At 51.3% G+C, this 18,700-nt stretch overlaps 4 protein-coding genes across 6 annotated transcripts; 2 read left to right on the plus strand and 2 right to left on the minus strand.

Annotated features, from left to right (window-relative positions):
* Window positions 1-1,368: 1,368 nt before the first annotated feature.
* Window positions 1,369-3,449, minus strand: LOC112883591 (ribonuclease 2-like). 3 transcript variants are annotated; one of them, XM_025948916.1, is made up of 9 exons: window positions 3,104-3,449; window positions 2,977-3,005; window positions 2,814-2,887; window positions 2,633-2,734; window positions 2,476-2,479; window positions 2,301-2,392; window positions 1,996-2,160; window positions 1,816-1,859; window positions 1,369-1,724 (listed from the first exon to the last, which is right to left on the minus strand). In XM_025948916.1, exons 1-8 carry the CDS (start codon window positions 3,262-3,264, stop codon window positions 1,824-1,826), a joined length of 663 nt encoding a protein of 220 aa, XP_025804701.1. In that variant the 5' UTR covers window positions 3,265-3,449; the 3' UTR covers window positions 1,369-1,724; window positions 1,816-1,823. The 3 variants fall into 3 exon arrangements, 2 of the variants coding, with proteins under 2 accessions (XP_025804701.1, XP_025804700.1); XR_003226887.1 differs by having other exon boundaries at window positions 1,371-1,724; window positions 1,816-1,918; window positions 2,021-2,160; window positions 3,104-3,447; XM_025948915.1 differs by having other exon boundaries at window positions 1,377-1,724; window positions 1,816-1,918; window positions 3,104-3,446.
* A 1,452-nt stretch (window positions 3,450-4,901) lies between these two features.
* On the plus strand, window positions 4,902-8,574 carry LOC112881869 (formin-like protein 15). Its single transcript, XM_025946768.1, has 4 exons — window positions 4,902-6,351; window positions 6,459-6,658; window positions 6,773-7,017; window positions 7,386-8,574. The coding sequence occupies exons 1-4, from the start codon at window positions 5,279-5,281 to the stop codon at window positions 8,184-8,186; spliced, it is 2,319 nt and encodes a 772-aa protein (XP_025802553.1). The 5' UTR covers window positions 4,902-5,278; the 3' UTR covers window positions 8,187-8,574.
* A 247-nt stretch (window positions 8,575-8,821) lies between these two features.
* LOC112883605 (acyl-coenzyme A thioesterase 9, mitochondrial) lies at window positions 8,822-12,047 on the minus strand. The gene is made up of 5 exons (XM_025948932.1): window positions 11,400-12,047; window positions 10,406-10,583; window positions 9,779-10,266; window positions 9,391-9,519; window positions 8,822-9,274 (listed from the first exon to the last, which is right to left on the minus strand). The coding sequence occupies exons 1-5, from the start codon at window positions 11,991-11,993 to the stop codon at window positions 9,131-9,133; spliced, it is 1,533 nt and encodes a 510-aa protein (XP_025804717.1). The 5' UTR covers window positions 11,994-12,047; the 3' UTR covers window positions 8,822-9,130.
* A 1,500-nt stretch (window positions 12,048-13,547) lies between these two features.
* LOC112883398 (UDP-glucosyltransferase UGT13248-like) lies at window positions 13,548-15,937 on the plus strand. The gene is made up of 2 exons (XM_025948693.1): window positions 13,548-14,352; window positions 14,821-15,937. Exons 1-2 carry the CDS (start codon window positions 13,669-13,671, stop codon window positions 15,556-15,558), a joined length of 1,422 nt encoding a protein of 473 aa, XP_025804478.1. The 5' UTR covers window positions 13,548-13,668; the 3' UTR covers window positions 15,559-15,937.
* Window positions 15,938-18,700: the final 2,763 nt, after the last annotated feature.

Below are 18,700 nucleotides of genomic sequence, written 5' to 3' on the forward strand. Positions count from 1 at the left end.
TACAGCAAATTACAGACTGTGCATTCAACATGCACTAGCTCCTATATTTGTGTTCTACAGTGAATGGAAGCTTTCTCCAGTTGTTTTGGTTCAACTAAGCGGCTTGTTTGATTCTATTGTCAGCAAGCTTGCTTTTCTCGATCAAATTTCTTGGTGCCAACAGACTCTTAGTACGTTTATAAATCACTCTGGCATTCAGAAAGAAGATTGGTTTGTCCATCCTTAAAAACCTTAACATGGCAGAGCATTCCTCCAGTTTCATCTGCAAAACTTATCTTTCTTTGTTTCCGTGGCGCTTCAGGATGTGAAACAACGTTCTTCTTTGCTAGGCTCTGCAATTGATAATTTAACATAGCCATGACAGAAATATCAGGTCAGTCCAAATGGGCAAGAGAAATATATGAATGTTCTGTTCTGTGTTATCTACTTCCATTTTCATTGAAATAATATTTTGAATAAGAGCATTTGGAATCCAATGTTAGGCCCACATCTACCGCTCAGGTAAGGTCATAAGGTATTTAACTTCAAACAGTTACAACAGTATCAGTGATAATTCGTAGCACTTAATCCTTATTCGTGGGTAGTCTCCTAGAGGAAACACTCACGAAGTAACAAGTATGCTTATGGAAGAAAATCTGCATCTGTACTAACAAAGTAACAAGTACGCTTATGGTACAAAAGAGTGCATTTGGTAGCAATGCTTGATAGGCGACGACACCAGGGAAACTGAATCCACTCGAGCACAGCAAGCAAGGAATTACCTTCCCAACAAGCGAGGGCGAGGGCGCCGGGGGTCGGGGGCCGCCGGGGGTCGGGGGGCGGGGGCGCGGCCGGTCGGCGGTCGGGGCCGCGGGCGCCGGGGGGCGGGGGCGCGGCCGCTCGGGGGTCGGGCGCCGGGGGCGCGGGCGGCGCGGGCGTCGGGGGGCGCGGGCGGCGGGGGGCCGGGGGCGCGGGAGCCGGCCGGGGGCGCGGGGGCGCGGGAGCCGGCCGGGGGCGCGACCGCCGGGGGCGCGGGCGGCGGCGCCGGGGTTTCGGGGGCGCGGCCGCCGGGGGAGCAGGGGCGCGGCCGCCGTGGAGAACCCTAGCGCGATGGTGCGGGATGGGGAGAAGCGAGAGGAGAATGAAAGGAAAAGAATGAACCGGTACCTGTGTAAACGATGGCAGGCGGGTAATTTCTTCAATCTTGCCACTGCCAACGCCGCGAACGTGCCCCCGACCGGCTGTGGCTAGACACGTTATCGGAAGCTGCTGCGTTTGGAAACGCTGAGGTGCGTTTGCGGTCGTTTGGTTCGGATTGTGCGTTGAAAACGCAAACGCAGGCCCCAAACGCCCAACCAAACGCAGCCTAATCCCCTAAAAGTCAAAATCCAAAAGTTACAACCATGCAACAAACTCCTAGATAGCATAAAAATTGAAGCATGGAGCTATTGGGTGCCAGTGAAATAAGCTACCCCATGCAATCCGAATTCACTGGTTTGGAGACTTGGAGTAAAATAAATGATATTTTAGAGTTTCAGGTTGAAAATTGCACTTAGATATGTGGTAGTTGAATGATGCAGCATAGACTTTGTATATATCACCCCATGCTTTTACACATGATGCTAAAACCGTACACCAAAATCAGCTATTGCAAGGCGCGTGGTATCGGGCACACTAGAATGCATCAAAGAAGGCCAGCATTATGTTTGCGGAAAATCTTCTCGTGGCTCCACTGGTGTCACCACCTGAAATTGCAAGATTATTACGGTTTTACAGAAAGACAATGTGTTGAAGACAAATGATTCTCAACTTTCACAAAGAACACTTTACACTTACCATGAGGTTTATAAGAAGGCAGGCTGATGTACCTCGCACAAGACCTGCCATGTTCTATTATATCATACTCATTGCCAGTTCCTCCATTTATGCAGTCAAGAGGCTGAAAGAAATCAGCTAGTGAAAAATTGTTGCAAAAAAAAAAAGGTAAGATTCATGATTTGCCAGAGAATGAATGACCTTCAGATCCTTGTCGAAGCACAACCTGAGTTCCTGCAACGATCCTCCCTCGCACAGCAACAGAGGGGACGCTCCAAAGGAGCTTCTGACGGTGGCAACCAGGTCCGCCACCAGATACCTGCTGCCATCATCTGCGCCTATGCTAAACTTGCTTGCCAGCATAGCCTGAGGCACAATGCAGAGTCAGCAAACGCCATCATCGTTATTCATCAGCTAAGGGTGCCAAGCAAGATGTGAACAAAACTCTGCGTATCAGTCAAAGCAGAGTGCCATGAATGCCCATGGAAATGGTATGCGTTGCTTACTGTGACATTGTAGCTGGAGTACAAGTGCAGGGTTGTAGAGAAGTAGCTGTACTCGTCCTGGATCACAGGGTACGAGCATGTCCCGTGTTTTTCTGAAATGAAAAAAAAAATGATATCCATACGGAATGGCACGAGGAAATGAAGTGGATTCTTTGAGAAGCTGGATGCATATTACCCCACTGCCGAAACAAAGTAGGCGGCCGTGCACACCCATGCGGCCATGACATGCATCACAGGATGATGATGAGATCTCATGAGCCTACGAACATAGCTGCAAGCCTGAAACGCCACAAGAACTGGAGTACAGGACCGGTTTCCGGTCAGTCCGTTACCTCATGCGCCCACAGAGATCCATGGCCACCGGAGCAGAGAGATGGCGTGCTGCAGTATAGTGAGGGCCAGTACTTCTGAAACTCCATCGTCAGGTTTGAGATCTGGCAGAGACACAACAGTGCTACAGCGTTATGGATGCCGTGTTCTGCGAGGCGTTGCTTCAGTTTAGCACAAGCAGACCTTTGCCATGTCGAAATCTGGGTTGTTGCAGCAAGTTGGTCCGTTCCCATGGGCATAACTTGGCCAGAGCCCATCTGTCACAGCAAGCAACACGTGGATGAACACATGGGCCACGGTGGAATGAGATTGCAGTGGTAAAACAAAACAAGAAAAGGAGAGTTACGAATTGTGAACCATCCGATCCGATCAGAACTGCCGATCGATCGAGTTGCAGAGAACAACCAACATTTCAGTGATGAGGATTTCAGAGGTGAGCTACTGACTCGTGAAGAGGAAGTCAAACTACTGACCGGCAGCAAGCGTTGGATGAGCAGCAGGGGCCACCGGCGGCGCTGCTCCGGCAGACGGTGCCCGGCCACTGCAGCGCCAGCACGAAGTAGTCGAAGCCCGGCGCGGAGGCAGACGAGGAGGCGAGCAGAGCCGCCAACCAGAGCAGGAGGAGCACCGCCATTCGCTCACCCTTCAGGCGCCGGCACGCAGATGCGCCTAGCACTTGGCAGTCGCTGAGGCTGCTTAATTCTCAAGAATTGTCCAGTACCGTGATCCTACATTTGTTACGGCACTGGAATGCTGCAGGGATCATGGACACTGAAGAAAGTTCCACTGGAAGGTGGTAGTAAGGTGAGTAGGACGAGCTCTGGAAGGTGCCTGAGTTAGTGTGGATAGCTTTCATCAGTTCCAGTCAGACAATCTCGGGTATTTTCGAGACAGATGCTCAGCAGCTATCTTTTGTTTTTTTTAAAAACACCTATCTCGGGTATTTTTGAGACAGATGCTCAGCACCTGATGCTCCATGAACCTCTTCAATCTTTCAGCCATAAAGGCAGCGGCGAATCCAGAAATTTTAAGGAGCCTGGGCGGACAATAGCACAAACTTATCATCCATTAACCGAAACAAACTTAACCTGGACAGTTTTGGAACTATAATATCATTGGCTAGAAATGCGAGTGTGCATTTATTAAGATGGATATATATCACACAAACGGTCTCATTATGAATTTATGACACTAAAATTAATAATGCCTTATTAAGCATGAGGAAAACTCCCTCCCACCAAGCCGTCCAAATGTGTGCTGCGCCTGCACTTTTCAGAAGCAGAGAAAATCGCTCCTGCTAGTTTTTCTCTTTTTCAGAGGAAATACGAGAGATCGAAGAAGCTCCTAGGAGTAGCTCTCAAGCGCTTGGAAACGGGCCCCAGCGCACAACGGGCCGTGTAGTCAAAGCGTCGCCACGCCCGGCATGTCCGCGTGTTTCCTGGCTGCAGCACGCACCCCCCACCGAAATCATCACACCGTGCTGCAGCCGAACGTTGGTCAAACTCTCTCTCTCCTCTCTGTGCAGCTGCTGCTCCCAGGCCAGCAGTAGTCATCGCTTCCTGCTTGTCCTCCCATCACATCCCCATTTGGGATTTTCTGTGACATGACCGCCAAGTTCAGCACGGGGGGCTGCCTGGCCGGCTGTTATTTCTTAATGACCCCGTCCTCGTGTGTACGCGACTACGCGCGCGTGCAGCCGCAGAGGGCAGAAGCAGCGCGCATCGAGCACGAGGAATCTGAGGAGGGTGACGCTGACGGGTGAGGGACACCTGCGCTTGCAGACGTGCGGCCGTGCCGGCGCCGTGCTCTCTCCTCCTCGGCTCTGCGGACATTAGACAAGTGTCGGTACACCTGCTGTGTAATCTCGCCGGATTAACCGCGTTGGGCTGTCTCCTAGGTTAGGTTGGTTAATCTTTTGGTCGGCGTTTAGCTGTTAAGTGACATGGCTTTTTTTTATAGCACTTGTGCACCTTGTAACAATATGTCTATGCTATAAAAATCGGATTTCAAAATTCTCTCACACCGTATTTGTTCTAAACCTAAAATGACATAATTCCGAGGAGAAAATAATCAAAGCTTGTCCAGTGATCAAAACAAACAGGGTATCATACTGGCTACCCTACACCGGGCACCCTGGCCTCCATGGGAGCCAGCTCGAAAGGGCGGTACTGCAGGCGAGGTCCGTCCGCTCGAAAGCGCGGCACCGGCTAGCAGGCTAGCAGCGCGGAGCCGAGCCAATGCAGTGTGTGCAGCCCATCATTTTCTCACCTTCCATGTCACACAACCCACAAAAAAAGGAGGCAAGAATCCAAAGCACACATTCCCATCACACCACACCAGTACACACCACTGACCACTCCATGGCAGGCATGCACCACTTCCCATGCCACGCCCCGCCGCCCCCCTCTCCTCCTTTCCCTCGCTGCAGTCACAGTCACAGCAGTCCGGTTCAGTCGCCTCAGCCAGCGTTCACAAGCGCGCTGCGCGCTCACCCCTCTCCTTCCCTCTCCCACCTCAGACCTCACAAGCTAGTAGAGCACTCGTAGTAGTGCTTAGCAGCAGCTAGCAAGAGCTCAGCTCACTTCTATCCGAGCGCGTGGGGAGCTCACCGAGGCAGGGGGTTGCCGTTCCCGGGCACGCCAACGGCAATGCTGGCGCGGGTGCTGCTCGTGCACCTCCTCCTCCTCTTCCTCCCCGCCTCGTCCGCGGCCGACCAGCGTCACCGCCACTACCTGAGCAGGAGGGCGCTGCACGAGCCGCTGTTCCCTCTGGAGAGCACGCCCGCGCTGCCGCCGCCGCCGCCCGCGCCGTTCTTCCCGTTCTTGCCGGGCGCCGCGGCGCCCCCGGCGCCGGTGCTGACGCCGGAGGTCGGCTCCGCCTCCACCCCGGCCGACGCCGGCGCGGGCGACGCGTCGTCGTCGTCGTCGTCGCCGCACCCGACGGCGCCGGCCAACATCTCGTCCCTGGCCGCGCTGCCCGTCTCCCACTCCGCGCCGCTCCGGTCCTTCCTCTCCTCCCACCGCCTCCTCACCGTCGTCGTCGCCGTCGCCGCCGTCGCCGCGGCGGTGCTCGCGGCCGCGCTCGTGTACATCCTCGCCCGCCGCCGGCGCCGTCCCTCTCCCAAGGAGGAGCCTGCGGTGTACACAAAGCCCTCCTCGCTCCCACCGGCCAACCCCGTGCTCTACGATGGCGCCGACCAGCATGGCCGGGGCTCCACGGCCACCGCCTCCAGCACCAGCTCGCCGGAGCTCAGGCCGATGCCGCCTCTGCCGAGGCAGTTCCAGCAGACACGGATGAACTTGCCGTCAAGTTCAAAAGCCGTTCTTGACTCGGCAACAGGGGGCAAGCGGGCGCCAGAGGGTGCTCCACCGCCACCGCCGCCGCCTCCTCCCCCGCCACCGCCGCCAATGCCGCCGGTGAAAGGTAACGGCGGCGCCCAAGCGGCAGCTGCTCCTCCGGCGCCGCCCCCGCCACTGCCGCGGGCCGGCAACGGCAGCGGCTGGCTGCCCCGGCGGCTCTCCGAGCGCCCGGTGACCACGGTGATCAGGGCCTCGGCGGGCGCAGTTCACCCGGAGGAGTCTCCGGGGCGCGCGCCGTCTGAGAAAGACGCTGACTCGGACGCGGTGGCTCTGCCGAAGCTGAAGCCGTTGCACTGGGACAAGGTGCGCGCGAGCTCTGGCAGGCCGACGGTGTGGGACCAGCTAAAGGCGAGCTCTTTCCGGTGAGGCCTTGTTGTCCTTGCATACTAGCATTGCTTGCACACCGTTGCTTCCATGGCAACTCACCTCTGTAACCTGTTAATGTGTCTGACTCCTTGTATGAAAATAGAGTGAACGAAGAGATGATCGAGACATTGTTCGTCTCAAATTCAACAAGGAGATCGTCCAAGAGTGGAGTCAAGGGGCCAGATTCCAGTTTGTGCAGCCAGGAGAACAAGGTCCTTGACCCGAAGAAATCGCAGAACATCGCGATAATGCTAAGGGCGCTGAATGCGACAAAGGAAGAAGTGTGCAAGGCTCTCTTGGATGGTGAGCACACTGACATGAGAGAGTTCTCATAAACTTCTCACTAAGCGTCAATATAACTCTTTCTGATCATTCAGCTTCATGAGCATTTTCTTGTACTGCCATTGTTGGAAGCAGGGCAGGCAGAGAGCCTTGGAACTGAGCTCTTGGAGATGCTGCTGAAGATGGCGCCTACCAGAGAGGAGGAGATGAAGCTGAAAGAATTTAGGGAGGATGCTCTGTGTAAGCTTGGCTCTGCCGAGAGCTTCCTCAAGGCAGTGCTCGCGATACCATTCGCTTTCAAGAGAGTGGAAGCAATGCTCTACATCACTAACTTTGATTCAGAGGTTGACTACCTCAAGACCTCCTTCAAGACTCTTGAGGTACTGATACGGATAATGCCCTATCTTTTCCTGCAAAGTTCCATTTACAGCTTTGAATGAAATAGTAGTGCAAACCCATAACAATGGTTCTGAATTGAATTTTAGTACCGCTCTTCATTTATGTAAGGCTCTCTTTCTGATCATCTGCTGTCATACACCATGTGTCCATGTAGCCATGGTAGTATGGTTTGTCCTGATGGGTAAATGAACATCTTGATGACAAAATTATCTACTTAGGAATTTCTCGCCAAAATCAAAATCTGATTTGCATATGACAAGAGATGCCTGATGAAAACTCAGCCCGTTACCCTGTTTCATTTTGAGATAAATCAGCATGAACAAATTACTAATATTCATTGCCATTTCAGGCAGCATGTGAAGAGCTAAGGGGCAGCAGATTGTTCCACAAGATCTTAGACGCGGTCCTGAAGACTGGTAACCGCATGAACACAGGCACAAACCGTGGGAACGCACACGCCTTCAAACTTGATGCACTCCTCAAGCTAGCTGATGTAAAGGGCGCTGATGGCAAGACGACGCTGCTGCACTTTGTGGTCGAAGAAATCATCAAGTCTGAAGGAGCCAACATTCTAGCCACTGGCCAACCAACCGATCAGGTGAGTGTCCTTGCAGATGATCTGCAATGCAAGAAGGTAGGCCTGAAAATCGTGGCCAGCCTCGGCGGTGAGCTCAACAGCGTCAAGAAGGCAGCAGCAATGGACTCTGACGCGCTGGCCAGCTGCGTCGCCAAGCTCTCCTCCGGGGTCAGCAAGATCAGCGAGGTCCTGCATCTAAGCCAGCGCCTCAGCTCCGAAGACAGCTGCAGGCGGTTCCGCGCCTCCATCGGCGAGTTCCTGCGGAAGGCCGAGGCTGAAATCACCACGGTGCAGGCTCAGGAGGGCCGCGCCCTCGCCCTCGTCAGGGAGACGACCGAGTTCTTCCACGGCGACTCGGCCAAGGAGGAAGGCCACCCGCTGAGGATCTTTATGGTCGTGCGCGACTTCCTCGCTGCGCTCGATCACGTCTGCAAGGACGTCGGGAAGATGAACGAGCGGGAGCGGGCGGTGACTGGTGGTTCGTCGCAGAGGGTGGAGAACGCGCCTGTTCCTCCGAGGTTTAACACGGTGCAATCCACGAGCTCAGATGAGAGCTCGAGCTCATCGCCCTAGCCGTTGGGATGCAGCGTTGATAGCACCAGCAGCCTGAGCAAGAATCTGCATCTCGCTGTGTAGAAGAACATCAGTGCAGGCTCAGGCGTAGGACCATACTAAATATTTTGTACTACCTGGAGAAGATAAATGTAGAGTGAAGCCTATAAGTCCTGCATGATGAACATCGTCCCTGCCAATGGCCTACCAAAGGTGAAAGTGGCACTGTACATGATTCCGCATGCTGGTAATTTTACTGTTGGATGAGAGCTTTTGACGAACTGACGATAAAGCTCGGTCTCACGATAAAAGTAGATAGTACTGTCTAGTTGCTAGCTCTTGGTACAGCTGGCTGAAAAGCATTGGACAAGTTTTATCTGCTTTTGAGGGTCCCACTTCTGACATGATTAGTCCTCAACCCTTCTCGCGTCTTTTCACATTGTTTAATTTTCTCTTCATACTTTCTGAGCAGCTAAGCTTTACTGCATGCTGAAATGAAGACACTTTGCTGATTTGACCACACAAGATGCATAAAATCAATTAATAACCACAAAGTGCTCTACCGACAAGAACGTTTGACAAAACGATCATGAAAAAGGCAGTTGGAAAAAGAAACGCATGGGAACGGCCATTAGTATCGTTTCGAGGGCAAATAATAAATAAATAACATGAAGGTTGTGCTTTCTCAAAAGAACATTTTGAGTCTCGAGGAGTATGTTATTATACACTACGTATGGTCTCTTTAAAAAAAATCACAAATGTTTATAAAAAGAACAAAAATCACAAATGGTGCCCTGGAGCTACAGACTACAGCTACGCCATTATATTGCCGGCATGCTACTTATCTGCTGATAGCTGCTGCTCAAATCGTCACCAAATCCCCCGATAGCTGGTACGGCAAGTGAGATATCAACTTATCAAGTAACAACTAACAAACTTCTGAAACAGGTGGCTCTGCAGAAGGACTAGTTACATAAACCCTCTGCCTCCATGCGCTCTAGTATGCGACGCGCCTCTTCTTCGGTCGAGGGAACAACATTGCGAATCTTCAACCCTTTTTTCAACAAGTCGCTACAGACCGTGAAAGTGAAGTGAAATGTGTTGGAGATCTGTTAGTTGGACAACATTGTCAGCAACCAAGCAAGGAAAAGGATTTGAGGTATAGCTGATGAAGCCAAATAGTCTGGCATCACTCAATGCAAGTTGAGTGGAATTCTGGGATTACCTCACTTTTCCGCAGCTCAGGCCTTGTTACATGAGCAACAACTTCAACATTGACCAGGGGCTGCTCTGGATTGTCAAGCTGGGTATACAAGACACATGATTTGAATCGAAGAAAATCTCCTACGTCCACCTGTGTAAGAACAACAAAATGATTAAACCTATCATTCATTGAAATGTATTGTCAATTTTCAAATGGAATAGATTACATATATGACAACGCGAAGCATCAACATTTTTTTCTTGCAGGACAACGTAGAATGTAGTATGAGGTTATTACTAGTCAAATATGACAAAAGGGAAAAGTACTTCGTTAACTACAGAACTGATTGCCCAGTTGACACCAGAAAGATTTGAATAACTGAGAACTACCCAAAAAGAATAACACTTACTGGTTTTAAGAAGTCAACATGATCAACTTCAAGAAAACAAGGTCTCTGTCCAACAAAGGCATATGCAGTTGAGAAGGCAAGCTCAAAAGCTCGGTGCATCAAGAAACCTCCGAATATCCTTCCATGCAAATTTCGTTGCTGAGGCTGGCAGACGAGAGAGTTCTCCAGGCGGGTATCCTTCAGCAAGATGCTATCTCTATCAGCTAAGGCAGGCAGATCAGAGAAAACACGACCCTCTGCAAGTAATGCATTCAGCCTCTCAGCCTCAGCACGTAGCTTATGTATCCCATCTTCAAGTCCTCCCTTCTGTACTTCTCTCTTCCTTTTTCTCATCTTATCACGTGCTTCTCTCTCACTAAATAGTTGCTTCTCTCTTTCAGTTTCAGGTGAAAGGCGGTTCACTGGAGCAGATTTTCCAGTCTTAGAATCGCGTGCAACAAATGTGAAGTTAGCAGTCAATGCAATTGGATCAGACTGATTATCACCATCTGTTGCAAGATATTCACGTTTGAGATAATTCAGTTAAAGAAAAATAGAAAATAAAAATCAATCAAACATCATTGTTCAACCCAATCAATAAACATCTAGATCGACTATCTACTGAATCATTATTTCAATCAATAATACCTTGATCAACCTGAGTCACTTCAATCTGTATATCAATTGATGAGCGGCCAACATAAGTAACAGCTCCAGCTATCTTTAAATCAGTATCCACACGAATAGGCTTTTTTAGCTCCATTTTATCAACAGAAGCAGTCACAACCAAAAGGGGTCTTGTTGTGCTATCTTCATCAGAACAATGCTGCACATCAATCAAGTTTTGTCAAAAAGGCTACAAAAAGCATGAACAAAAAAAAGTAAAAGGAATAAAAAATTCTACATCTTCCACCCATAGCTATCAGCACGTAGCATATTCAATCAACTAGAAGTCCGAAACAAATAGCAGTAGGGAACTTAACCACTTGACTAATCGGCATCAGTGAGCTAGCTATGGAAATGGAACGTGTGAACAGAACATCATCTGCTGCTTCAAGTACCATACTGGCAACACTGATTCACTACCACAACTTCCTAATAAAAATATTTTGCTGGCACAGGAGTCATATTTCACAATTTTGGTAGCCATTAGCTAGTAACAAAACAGTTTGCAAGGTTCACCAGAATCACATCCATCGAACCAAGATTCCAGTACCAAGACATCATAGAGTCCAAAAATTGTAGCTGCAGGTCACCGAGGTTATAAGTTATAACATGGTGCCAGTCCTTGTTCTGTCCATAAATTGTAACGAGCTTCAATTTCATAGTTAAGACAGATAATTCTACCATTTCCATGTCGATGCAACCAATCTCAGAAAGAAATTATAGCAATTACAGGGAAATTGTGGAATTGGCGAATTGCACATATCCATATACATTTTTAAGATTTGGAGCCAGGGAGTAGGATCCGATTCATCTAACGTTGTGAAGTAAAGACAATGAAACTTTAATTTTTAAGTACACCATGGAAAATTGGAAAACAACTAAATCTCAGGATAGTTGCAGCGGCAGGAGATTACTCTCTCACCGATCTCCACACCTATAATAGATGAAAATAAAATCGAAATGGACATCGCATTACCTTGACGGCGATGGTGCCGGCGAGGGCGTCGAGGTCCTCGAGCAGCTTTCCGATGCGCACCTCGTTCCAGGGGTCCCGGTACTGCTCCCGGAGGATGTCGTCGGTGGCGAACTTGTACACGATGCTGGTCCGGCTCTGCGCGGGCGTCTTGACGAGCAGCTCCGTCGGCGCGCTCTGCTCCCCCGCGTCTGCGGCGGCGGCAGCGCCGTTCCCCGCGTCCATCATCCGCTCGAAGATGCTGGAGCGCGCCTCCCACAGCGCGTTGGTCACGGGCGAGTGGTACATCCCGGGCCACAGGCTGAGCGGCCTCCGCGCCGACTTCCCCGCGTCGATCGCCGCCCCTCCCCCCTCTCCCGATCCCCCTCCGCCGTTCCCCAGGTGCGAGACCACCTTGATCGGGGAGTCCATGCCCGGCGGTGGCTCCTGGCCCGGATCTCCCGAGGCGGTCGAGTAGGACGGCGCCGACTGGGAGCGGGGGGCTCCCGCGGACGGTTCGAGGCCGAGGGGCGCGAAGGGTCTCGGGGGGATTCGCGAGGTGGCGCGGCGGCGGAGGGTTCGGGAGAGCAGCGACGTCGCTGGCAGGCGCGTCGTCATGGGTGGTACTTGGCGGATGCGGGGCTCCCTCCGGCCATGTGGGAGGGGTGGGTCGGGGTAGAAGAGGGGCAGGTGGGCCACGGCTTCCTCGCTGCGTCGCCTTGACCGCGGTCAGAAGCAGAGATCGCTTGGCGAGTGAACGGAATGGTCGATGCCGGTGCGGGCCAGTTTACCGCGCCAAGGAAGATCGGCCCAATCGGTCCACGAGATTGAAAGGGCCTAACACACGGCCCATCCGGGTTGCCAGCCGAACCGGGAAGTTGGTTGGGCTGGCAAGGAAGAAGCGCTCGAACATTTTTTTTTTTTGATTGAGAGGCACTCACTCACTACAGAAACATTCTCCCGTGAAGAAAGGAGAATTTTACCCTCCCAAAAAGAAAGAAGAGAATATTACAAAATGAGGCAAGGCTAAAGGCTTGAGCCGTGTGTTGGGCGCTGTAAATGCCTTTGTCGCACCTCGCACCGGTTTGTTGGGTCTAGAGAGAAGGAAAAAGGTAACAAATCAACAGATGCGACAAGCTTGTCGTAGTCGAGGAATGAAGCCCATCAAGGTGGTGCCATTTCTGTATTGTCCACTTCCAATCAAAGCGGCACCAGGCCCGATTATTTGATCATTTGTCACCAATCACACTGAGCACTCGGCCCACTAGCAGGCTGCATGCGTGCGACAACCGGGCTGCTCGCCCGGAAAGCAACCGGCGAGGATGAAACTGAGGGGCTGTTTGGAGTCTCGCCTAACCCGTCACGGCGCGCTATACTTTTTCCGCCGCAGGTGTGGCGACCGTTTTGAGCGCCACAAGTTAGGCAGGGTGTGGCGGGTTAGGCGGCGCTCCAAACAGCCCCATCGCCGGGGAATCGTCCGACGCCGACCGACCGACCGTCCGTGTCGCTTGGAGTCCGGCCGCCGCGACCGGATAGGGCAGGCCGGTGCCACGCCCGCCGGCCGCCGCCAACCAATCGCCGGCCGTGCGCATGCGTCGTCACCGGCGTGCCGTGGCCGATGCGTGCACGTTGTTTGTTGTGGCCTGTGGGCGAGCGGACAGACGGACGCCGCAAAAGGAAGCGCCGCCCGTGCTGCACGACGCACATCTCGGCTTCCAAACAAATTTGATTTTTAGGGTCTATTTAGATCTACAATTAAATTTAGCTGGCTAAATTTAGGTGTTAGAGATCCAAACGGTCTATCTAAAAGATCAGCTAAAGTTTAACTGTTCCAACACAGTTAAATCTAGTTAAATTTTAACGAGGTCTATTAGCCAGAGGATCCAAATATCCTAGTTAAAATTTAGCTTAGCTTTAGCTAGCTAAATTTTAGTTGGGTGGATCCCAACGCGCTCTTACACAGTTCTCGAATCGGTGTTCCGTGTTCAACCCAATTTCCGTTAATTTTACGGAAAATGTTGAGGTGCCGACTGCCGAGTGGTGCTGCGTGCACTCGCTTGGCGTGCTCTCCTTCGCGATTGGTCGCTAATGTGCTCCGGGCCACCATTCGTTTCTGAAGCAAAAGGCACGAGCTCTCCGATAGAAAATATGTACAAGACGGGCCACCGTCCTTGTCAACTGCTACGCCGAGCGCATATCTAGTAGCTAGACCGTGGGGGCAGTTCATTCTTCAGACACGGCAGCGCACAGGCAGTCCACCTCGCAGACGCGACTAGCTAGCAAAGGCACGGACATGGGTTCCAACACCGGTGGCGACGGCGAGCGGAAAGCCAGCGGTGGCGGCAGCCACGTGCTCCTCCTGCCGTACCCGAGCCAGGGCCACGTCCACCCGATGCTCCAGTTCGGTAAGCGCCTGGCGCTCCACGGTTTGCGCCCCACGCTGGCGGTCACCCGCTTCATCCTCGCCACCTGCGCGCCCGACGCCGCCGCGCTGGGCGGCGTCCGCCTCGCCGCCGTCTCGGACGGCTTCGACCGCGGCGGCTTCGGCGAGTGCGGCGACGTCACCGCCTACCTCGCCCGGCTCGAGGCCGCGGGCTCCGCGACGCTGGCGGAGCTCCTCCGGGACGAGGCCGCCGGCGGCCGCCCCGTCCGGGCGGTGGTCCACGACGCGTTCCTGCCCTGGGCGCGGGCCGCGGCCCGGCGCCACGGCGCCGCCGCCGCCGCCTTCTTCACGCAGCCGTGCGCCGTCAACGTCACCTACGGGCACGTGTGGCGCCGCCGGGTGGGCGTGCCGGCGGATAAGGGGATGGTCCGCCTGCCCGGGCTGCCGGCGCTCGAGCCGGAGGGCCTGCCGTGGTTCCTCAGGGTCGGGCCCGGCCCGTACCCGGCCTACTTCGAGCTGGTGATGCGCCAGTTCCAGGGCCTGGAGGAAGCCGACGACGTGCTCGTCAACTCGTTCCACGAGCTGGAGCCCGAGGTGAGCTGCATGCATCTCTTCGTCCCCGTCGCAGCCGTACATCATACATGCTGCCGTCGTAGATGCTTCCAGATTCCAAACACACCGTCGTTCTCAGATGCATCTTTCAGTGGTAGGAGTAGACTGGTAGTGGTGCTAGTCGTCATCTCGAACTTTCAGTACACAGTTTCGATCGAATCTTTGTTTTTCCTCTCAACTTAACCTGCATCTTATCGTCAGAGCAACATGAATCAACTTTCAATTCGTTAGTCTCAATTTGTCATGATCCTTGTGAATTCCGAGTTTTTGGACATCATTCATAGACGTGTCAATGTCAACTGAGACAGCTCGAGCTGTTGGATTGTTCTTGTGTTTGCAACTTGGGAAAAAAAATAGAAAAATATATTGGGGGAGGCTGGGCCAGCCATGGCCCATGGCGACGTTACTATGCATTTTGCACTGACGCTAGCTGCGCGTGGCCTCTCGCAGGAGGCGGAGTACATGGCGTCGGCGTGGCGCGCCAAGACGATAGGGCCGACGGTGCCGGCGTCCTACCTCGGCGACGGCCGCCTCCCGTCCGACACCAAGTACGGCCTCCACCTCTTTGAGCTGACCTCCGCGCCGTGCGTCGCCTGGCTGGACGCGCACCCGCCGCGCTCCGTGGTGTACGCCTCCTTCGGCAGCCTGTCGGACCTCGACCCGTCGGAGATGCGGGAGGTCGCGCGCGGCCTCCTCGACACCGGGCGGCCGTTCCTCTGGGTGGTCCGCGCGTCGGAGGCCCACAAGCTGCCCGCCGGCTACGAGGAGGAGGCCCGCGGCCGCGGCGGGCTGGTGGTGTCGTGGTGCCCACAGCTGGAGGTGCTGGCGCACCGCGCCGTGGGGTGCTTCCTGACCCACTGCGGGTGGAACTCGACGGCCGAGGCTCTGGTGGCCGGCGTGCCGATGGTGGCCGTGCCGCAGTGGACGGACCAGCCCATGAACGCCAGGTACGTGGAGGCCGCGTGGCGCGTCGGCGTGCGGGTGCGGCCGGCCGCCGCCGACGGTCTCGTGCGGAGGGCCGAGGTGGCCGGGGGCATCGAGGAGGTGATGGCCGGCGAGAGGAGCGGCGAGTACAGGCGCAACGCGGCCGCGTGGATGGAGAAGGCCCGGGCGGCGAGCAGGGAGGGCGGCAGCTCCGACAGGAACATCGCCGAGTTCGTGGGCAAGTACTCCTCCAACTCCAAGTGATCAGATGAGCAGCACATGTGCAGTGCAGGCACATAATTGTGTCGCACGAACTGTGATGGTTTGCGATGCGTAGCAGATGCAGATCTGTATATTTGGTATAGTGAATATGGCATCACGAATGAGTTCTCGAGGTAGCAAACGTCTCTTCTGTGCCGTGACGATGGCCACGGCGTACGACAAGCTACAAGCAGTACACACCAGATTAGGCTGTAGAAGCTCCTGCAGTGCAGACAATGACGGCCGAGAGACCGCGGCGCCTGAGACGCACTGCATACTGGATTTCATTTTTCTTAGATAATATCACTACTCACCACATGTATACAGTGTGAAAATGAAAAAAACATCACTCGGCTCACAGTCCTGTAGCAAATTTGCATCACATGAACTCCTGACATATTGGCCTAATCTTGTAACTGCAAATGGTTTATACAATTGCATCTCAAAACATACAAACCGAGTGACACACATTGCATCTAAAAATAAACTACCAAACGGAGTTCATATCATGGCAATGCTTTTTTTTTTCTGTGCAGTCCATACTGTCGCTAGCAGATAGAATTTCTATGGCGATGTTCTTGGGAAAGTAAACGTTCTTTGCCCATTTCCTGACGTTGAATCAGTTCAAGTAAACTCCATGAGTCCAAGTAGCGGCTCTAAATTCAGCCCATTTTTTGAGCTCCTTGATCTACCCCGGCCCATATTGAAGAAGAGAGAGGACAAGACATCCTATCATGTCTGTCTATTCCACAACTATCTCTAATATGAGCTGATTTTCACGCTTGAGGCGAATTCCAATTTAATTTCTCATTTCCAATTCCATGGTACCACGCGCAAGAGTTGCATGGAATAATCAACCACATGACCCTAAATGAGAACTTCAACATTTCAACTTAGCATAGAGGATAGTAAATAAAGGTTTTAGTGTGACAACAGCAAAGGCAATAACTTAAATTGAGCATCATGTCTTCTAACAATTAAACATCATGATATGCCCTAATCTTCTTCCCGCTAGCTCGATCATTGTGACGGAACGACAAGTAAGCCTCCTTCAATCAAGTCTCTTCGTCTTGATTTGAGCCCTTTTCTTGTTTGCTTTCACTTCTTTCTTAGCTTCTTGTTTGATGGCTCAACTGTGAAAAAAATTGCATGATCGGATATTGCGCGCAGCGACAATAAATATAGGAGGAACATTGGTATGATGGAAGGTTAACATACCGTTAGGCACATAGGACGACTCTATTTTATCATAGATCATTTGAAGCAAATCCTTAATGGTAGACTGGTTATCCTGTAAACTTGAAACCAGGAAAGTTTAACTAAAATAGAAAAAAATATCGTATTAGATAATTGGAATAAAAAACTATGCACCTTAAAAGGCACTTCTAACATTTCACATACAAAAAGTATCTAAACATTTGACCATGCATGTACACATTTGCCTAGAGAGCACAAATGGTCACATTTTGGCATGTATCTTTTCGCATTTTGCAACACAAATAATGTGTTTTCAAGAATGTATTGCAGCATTGGCACTTAGATCTACAATTAGAAAAAAATGAATAGGCTAACTTACTTCTCCAACTCCAAGCCATTCTCTCAGCACATGCAACATTGTCCTAGCAGAAACACCATTCTTCATATTCCTACCATAAGTTGCTAGATGGAGTCCAATAACTTTACCATCTCTAAACAAAGAAGCGCCCCCCCCCCCCCAACCTCCGGCGATACCAAAGCATAATCTTCTCATAGTACTCTTGGATGTCCTCCCTTATATATGCGTCGGCACTGTGCATGACAAAACAAAAGAAACAGACATGTATTCATGAAAGAACCATACGTAGAGTAAGTATAAAATGACAACTAAATTGCTTCTGTTTTTCATTGTAGTATATACTTTACCTAATTCTTCCTGCGTAAAATCCCGGCTCCTTGACCAGTAGCTGGACCAATATTCCATTCTTGTCAGGTAGGATTGGGGTGCTATATCCAAATAGTGCGACCTTGTCATGTTGCTTTATTTCATCAGTAGAGAACTCTACACATGGGTATTCTTGCACATTACCCTTAACTGAAAACAACAGAAGATCACGTGCACCATCTCGGTAATGGATCTTTTCAACTGGGTAATCCCTATCCCCATAATAGAACCTGATCACCTCACCCATTTTATTTTTCATAAATTTGTGGTCACAGGTGAGAAACAAGCTTCTCTTTTCACCTCTAAGCACGAGAAAGGCTGTCCCAATTTCAATAACATCCTTAGACACTCGGATGATCCTCACTACACTTCCACGGAACGGTATTGTTGATTCGACTAGTTGTTTGTGTTCCTTTTGTGTCAAGCCGAATACTGTAAATTCACCTACGAAGGAACAAAATATCACTTCAGCATAACAATAATAAGCGATATATCTAAGCCACCTCAGTTGGGTCAAAATTAAACAATAGGGTTGGGTTGGGTGTCTGGGTTGCATGTAAACTAACCTAAACAGTCTCGTTGCATGAGGCGTGTGAACAAAGATGTACGTACCATATGAAGAAGAAGAAGAAGAAGAAGAAGAAGAAGAGAAGGAGGAGGAGGAGGAGGAGGAGGAGGAGGAGGCAGCTCTTTCCATGTGACCAGCTTCCCCTCAGAAATAAGCTTCCAAGCTTTCGGTTCCTCTCCTTTCCTCTTTTTGATGCCAACCACCGGCTATCTTTACCGAGCAAAAAATTGTGTAACTGAAAATAAAATTTCAGTAAGCAGTTGTACATGCTACCAATTGTTGTATATTAGTTAAGCTAACTTCTTTTCACTTCTTTATAACTTACTAAAAGACTTGTGGAATAATTAATATAGAATTTTTCTAAATTGATGTCTATCTTCACGGATATGCATTCTAAAACAATCAGATTATGGCGCTTCTCACAGAATTCTCCATTGTGCATATCCCTGAATTTTGTGAGAAGTACTATAATCACGGTAATAATTCATGTTTAGAACTAAACTTGCCTTGGAGTTGCTGCAGATTTTCCACCCTAGCTAGCTTTCAGTTTCAGGTAGTCACTGCCACTGGTCTGCATTAAGCGAAAAATAAGATTACTCAATATAAAGATCACCAAGAAAATAAGTACACTAACAAGTACACCAAGAAAGGATCCA

This window comes from Panicum hallii, chromosome 2 (assembly GCF_002211085.1).
Source record: "Panicum hallii strain FIL2 chromosome 2, PHallii_v3.1, whole genome shotgun sequence".
NCBI classification, from domain to species: domain Eukaryota; kingdom Viridiplantae; phylum Streptophyta; class Magnoliopsida; order Poales; family Poaceae; genus Panicum; species Panicum hallii.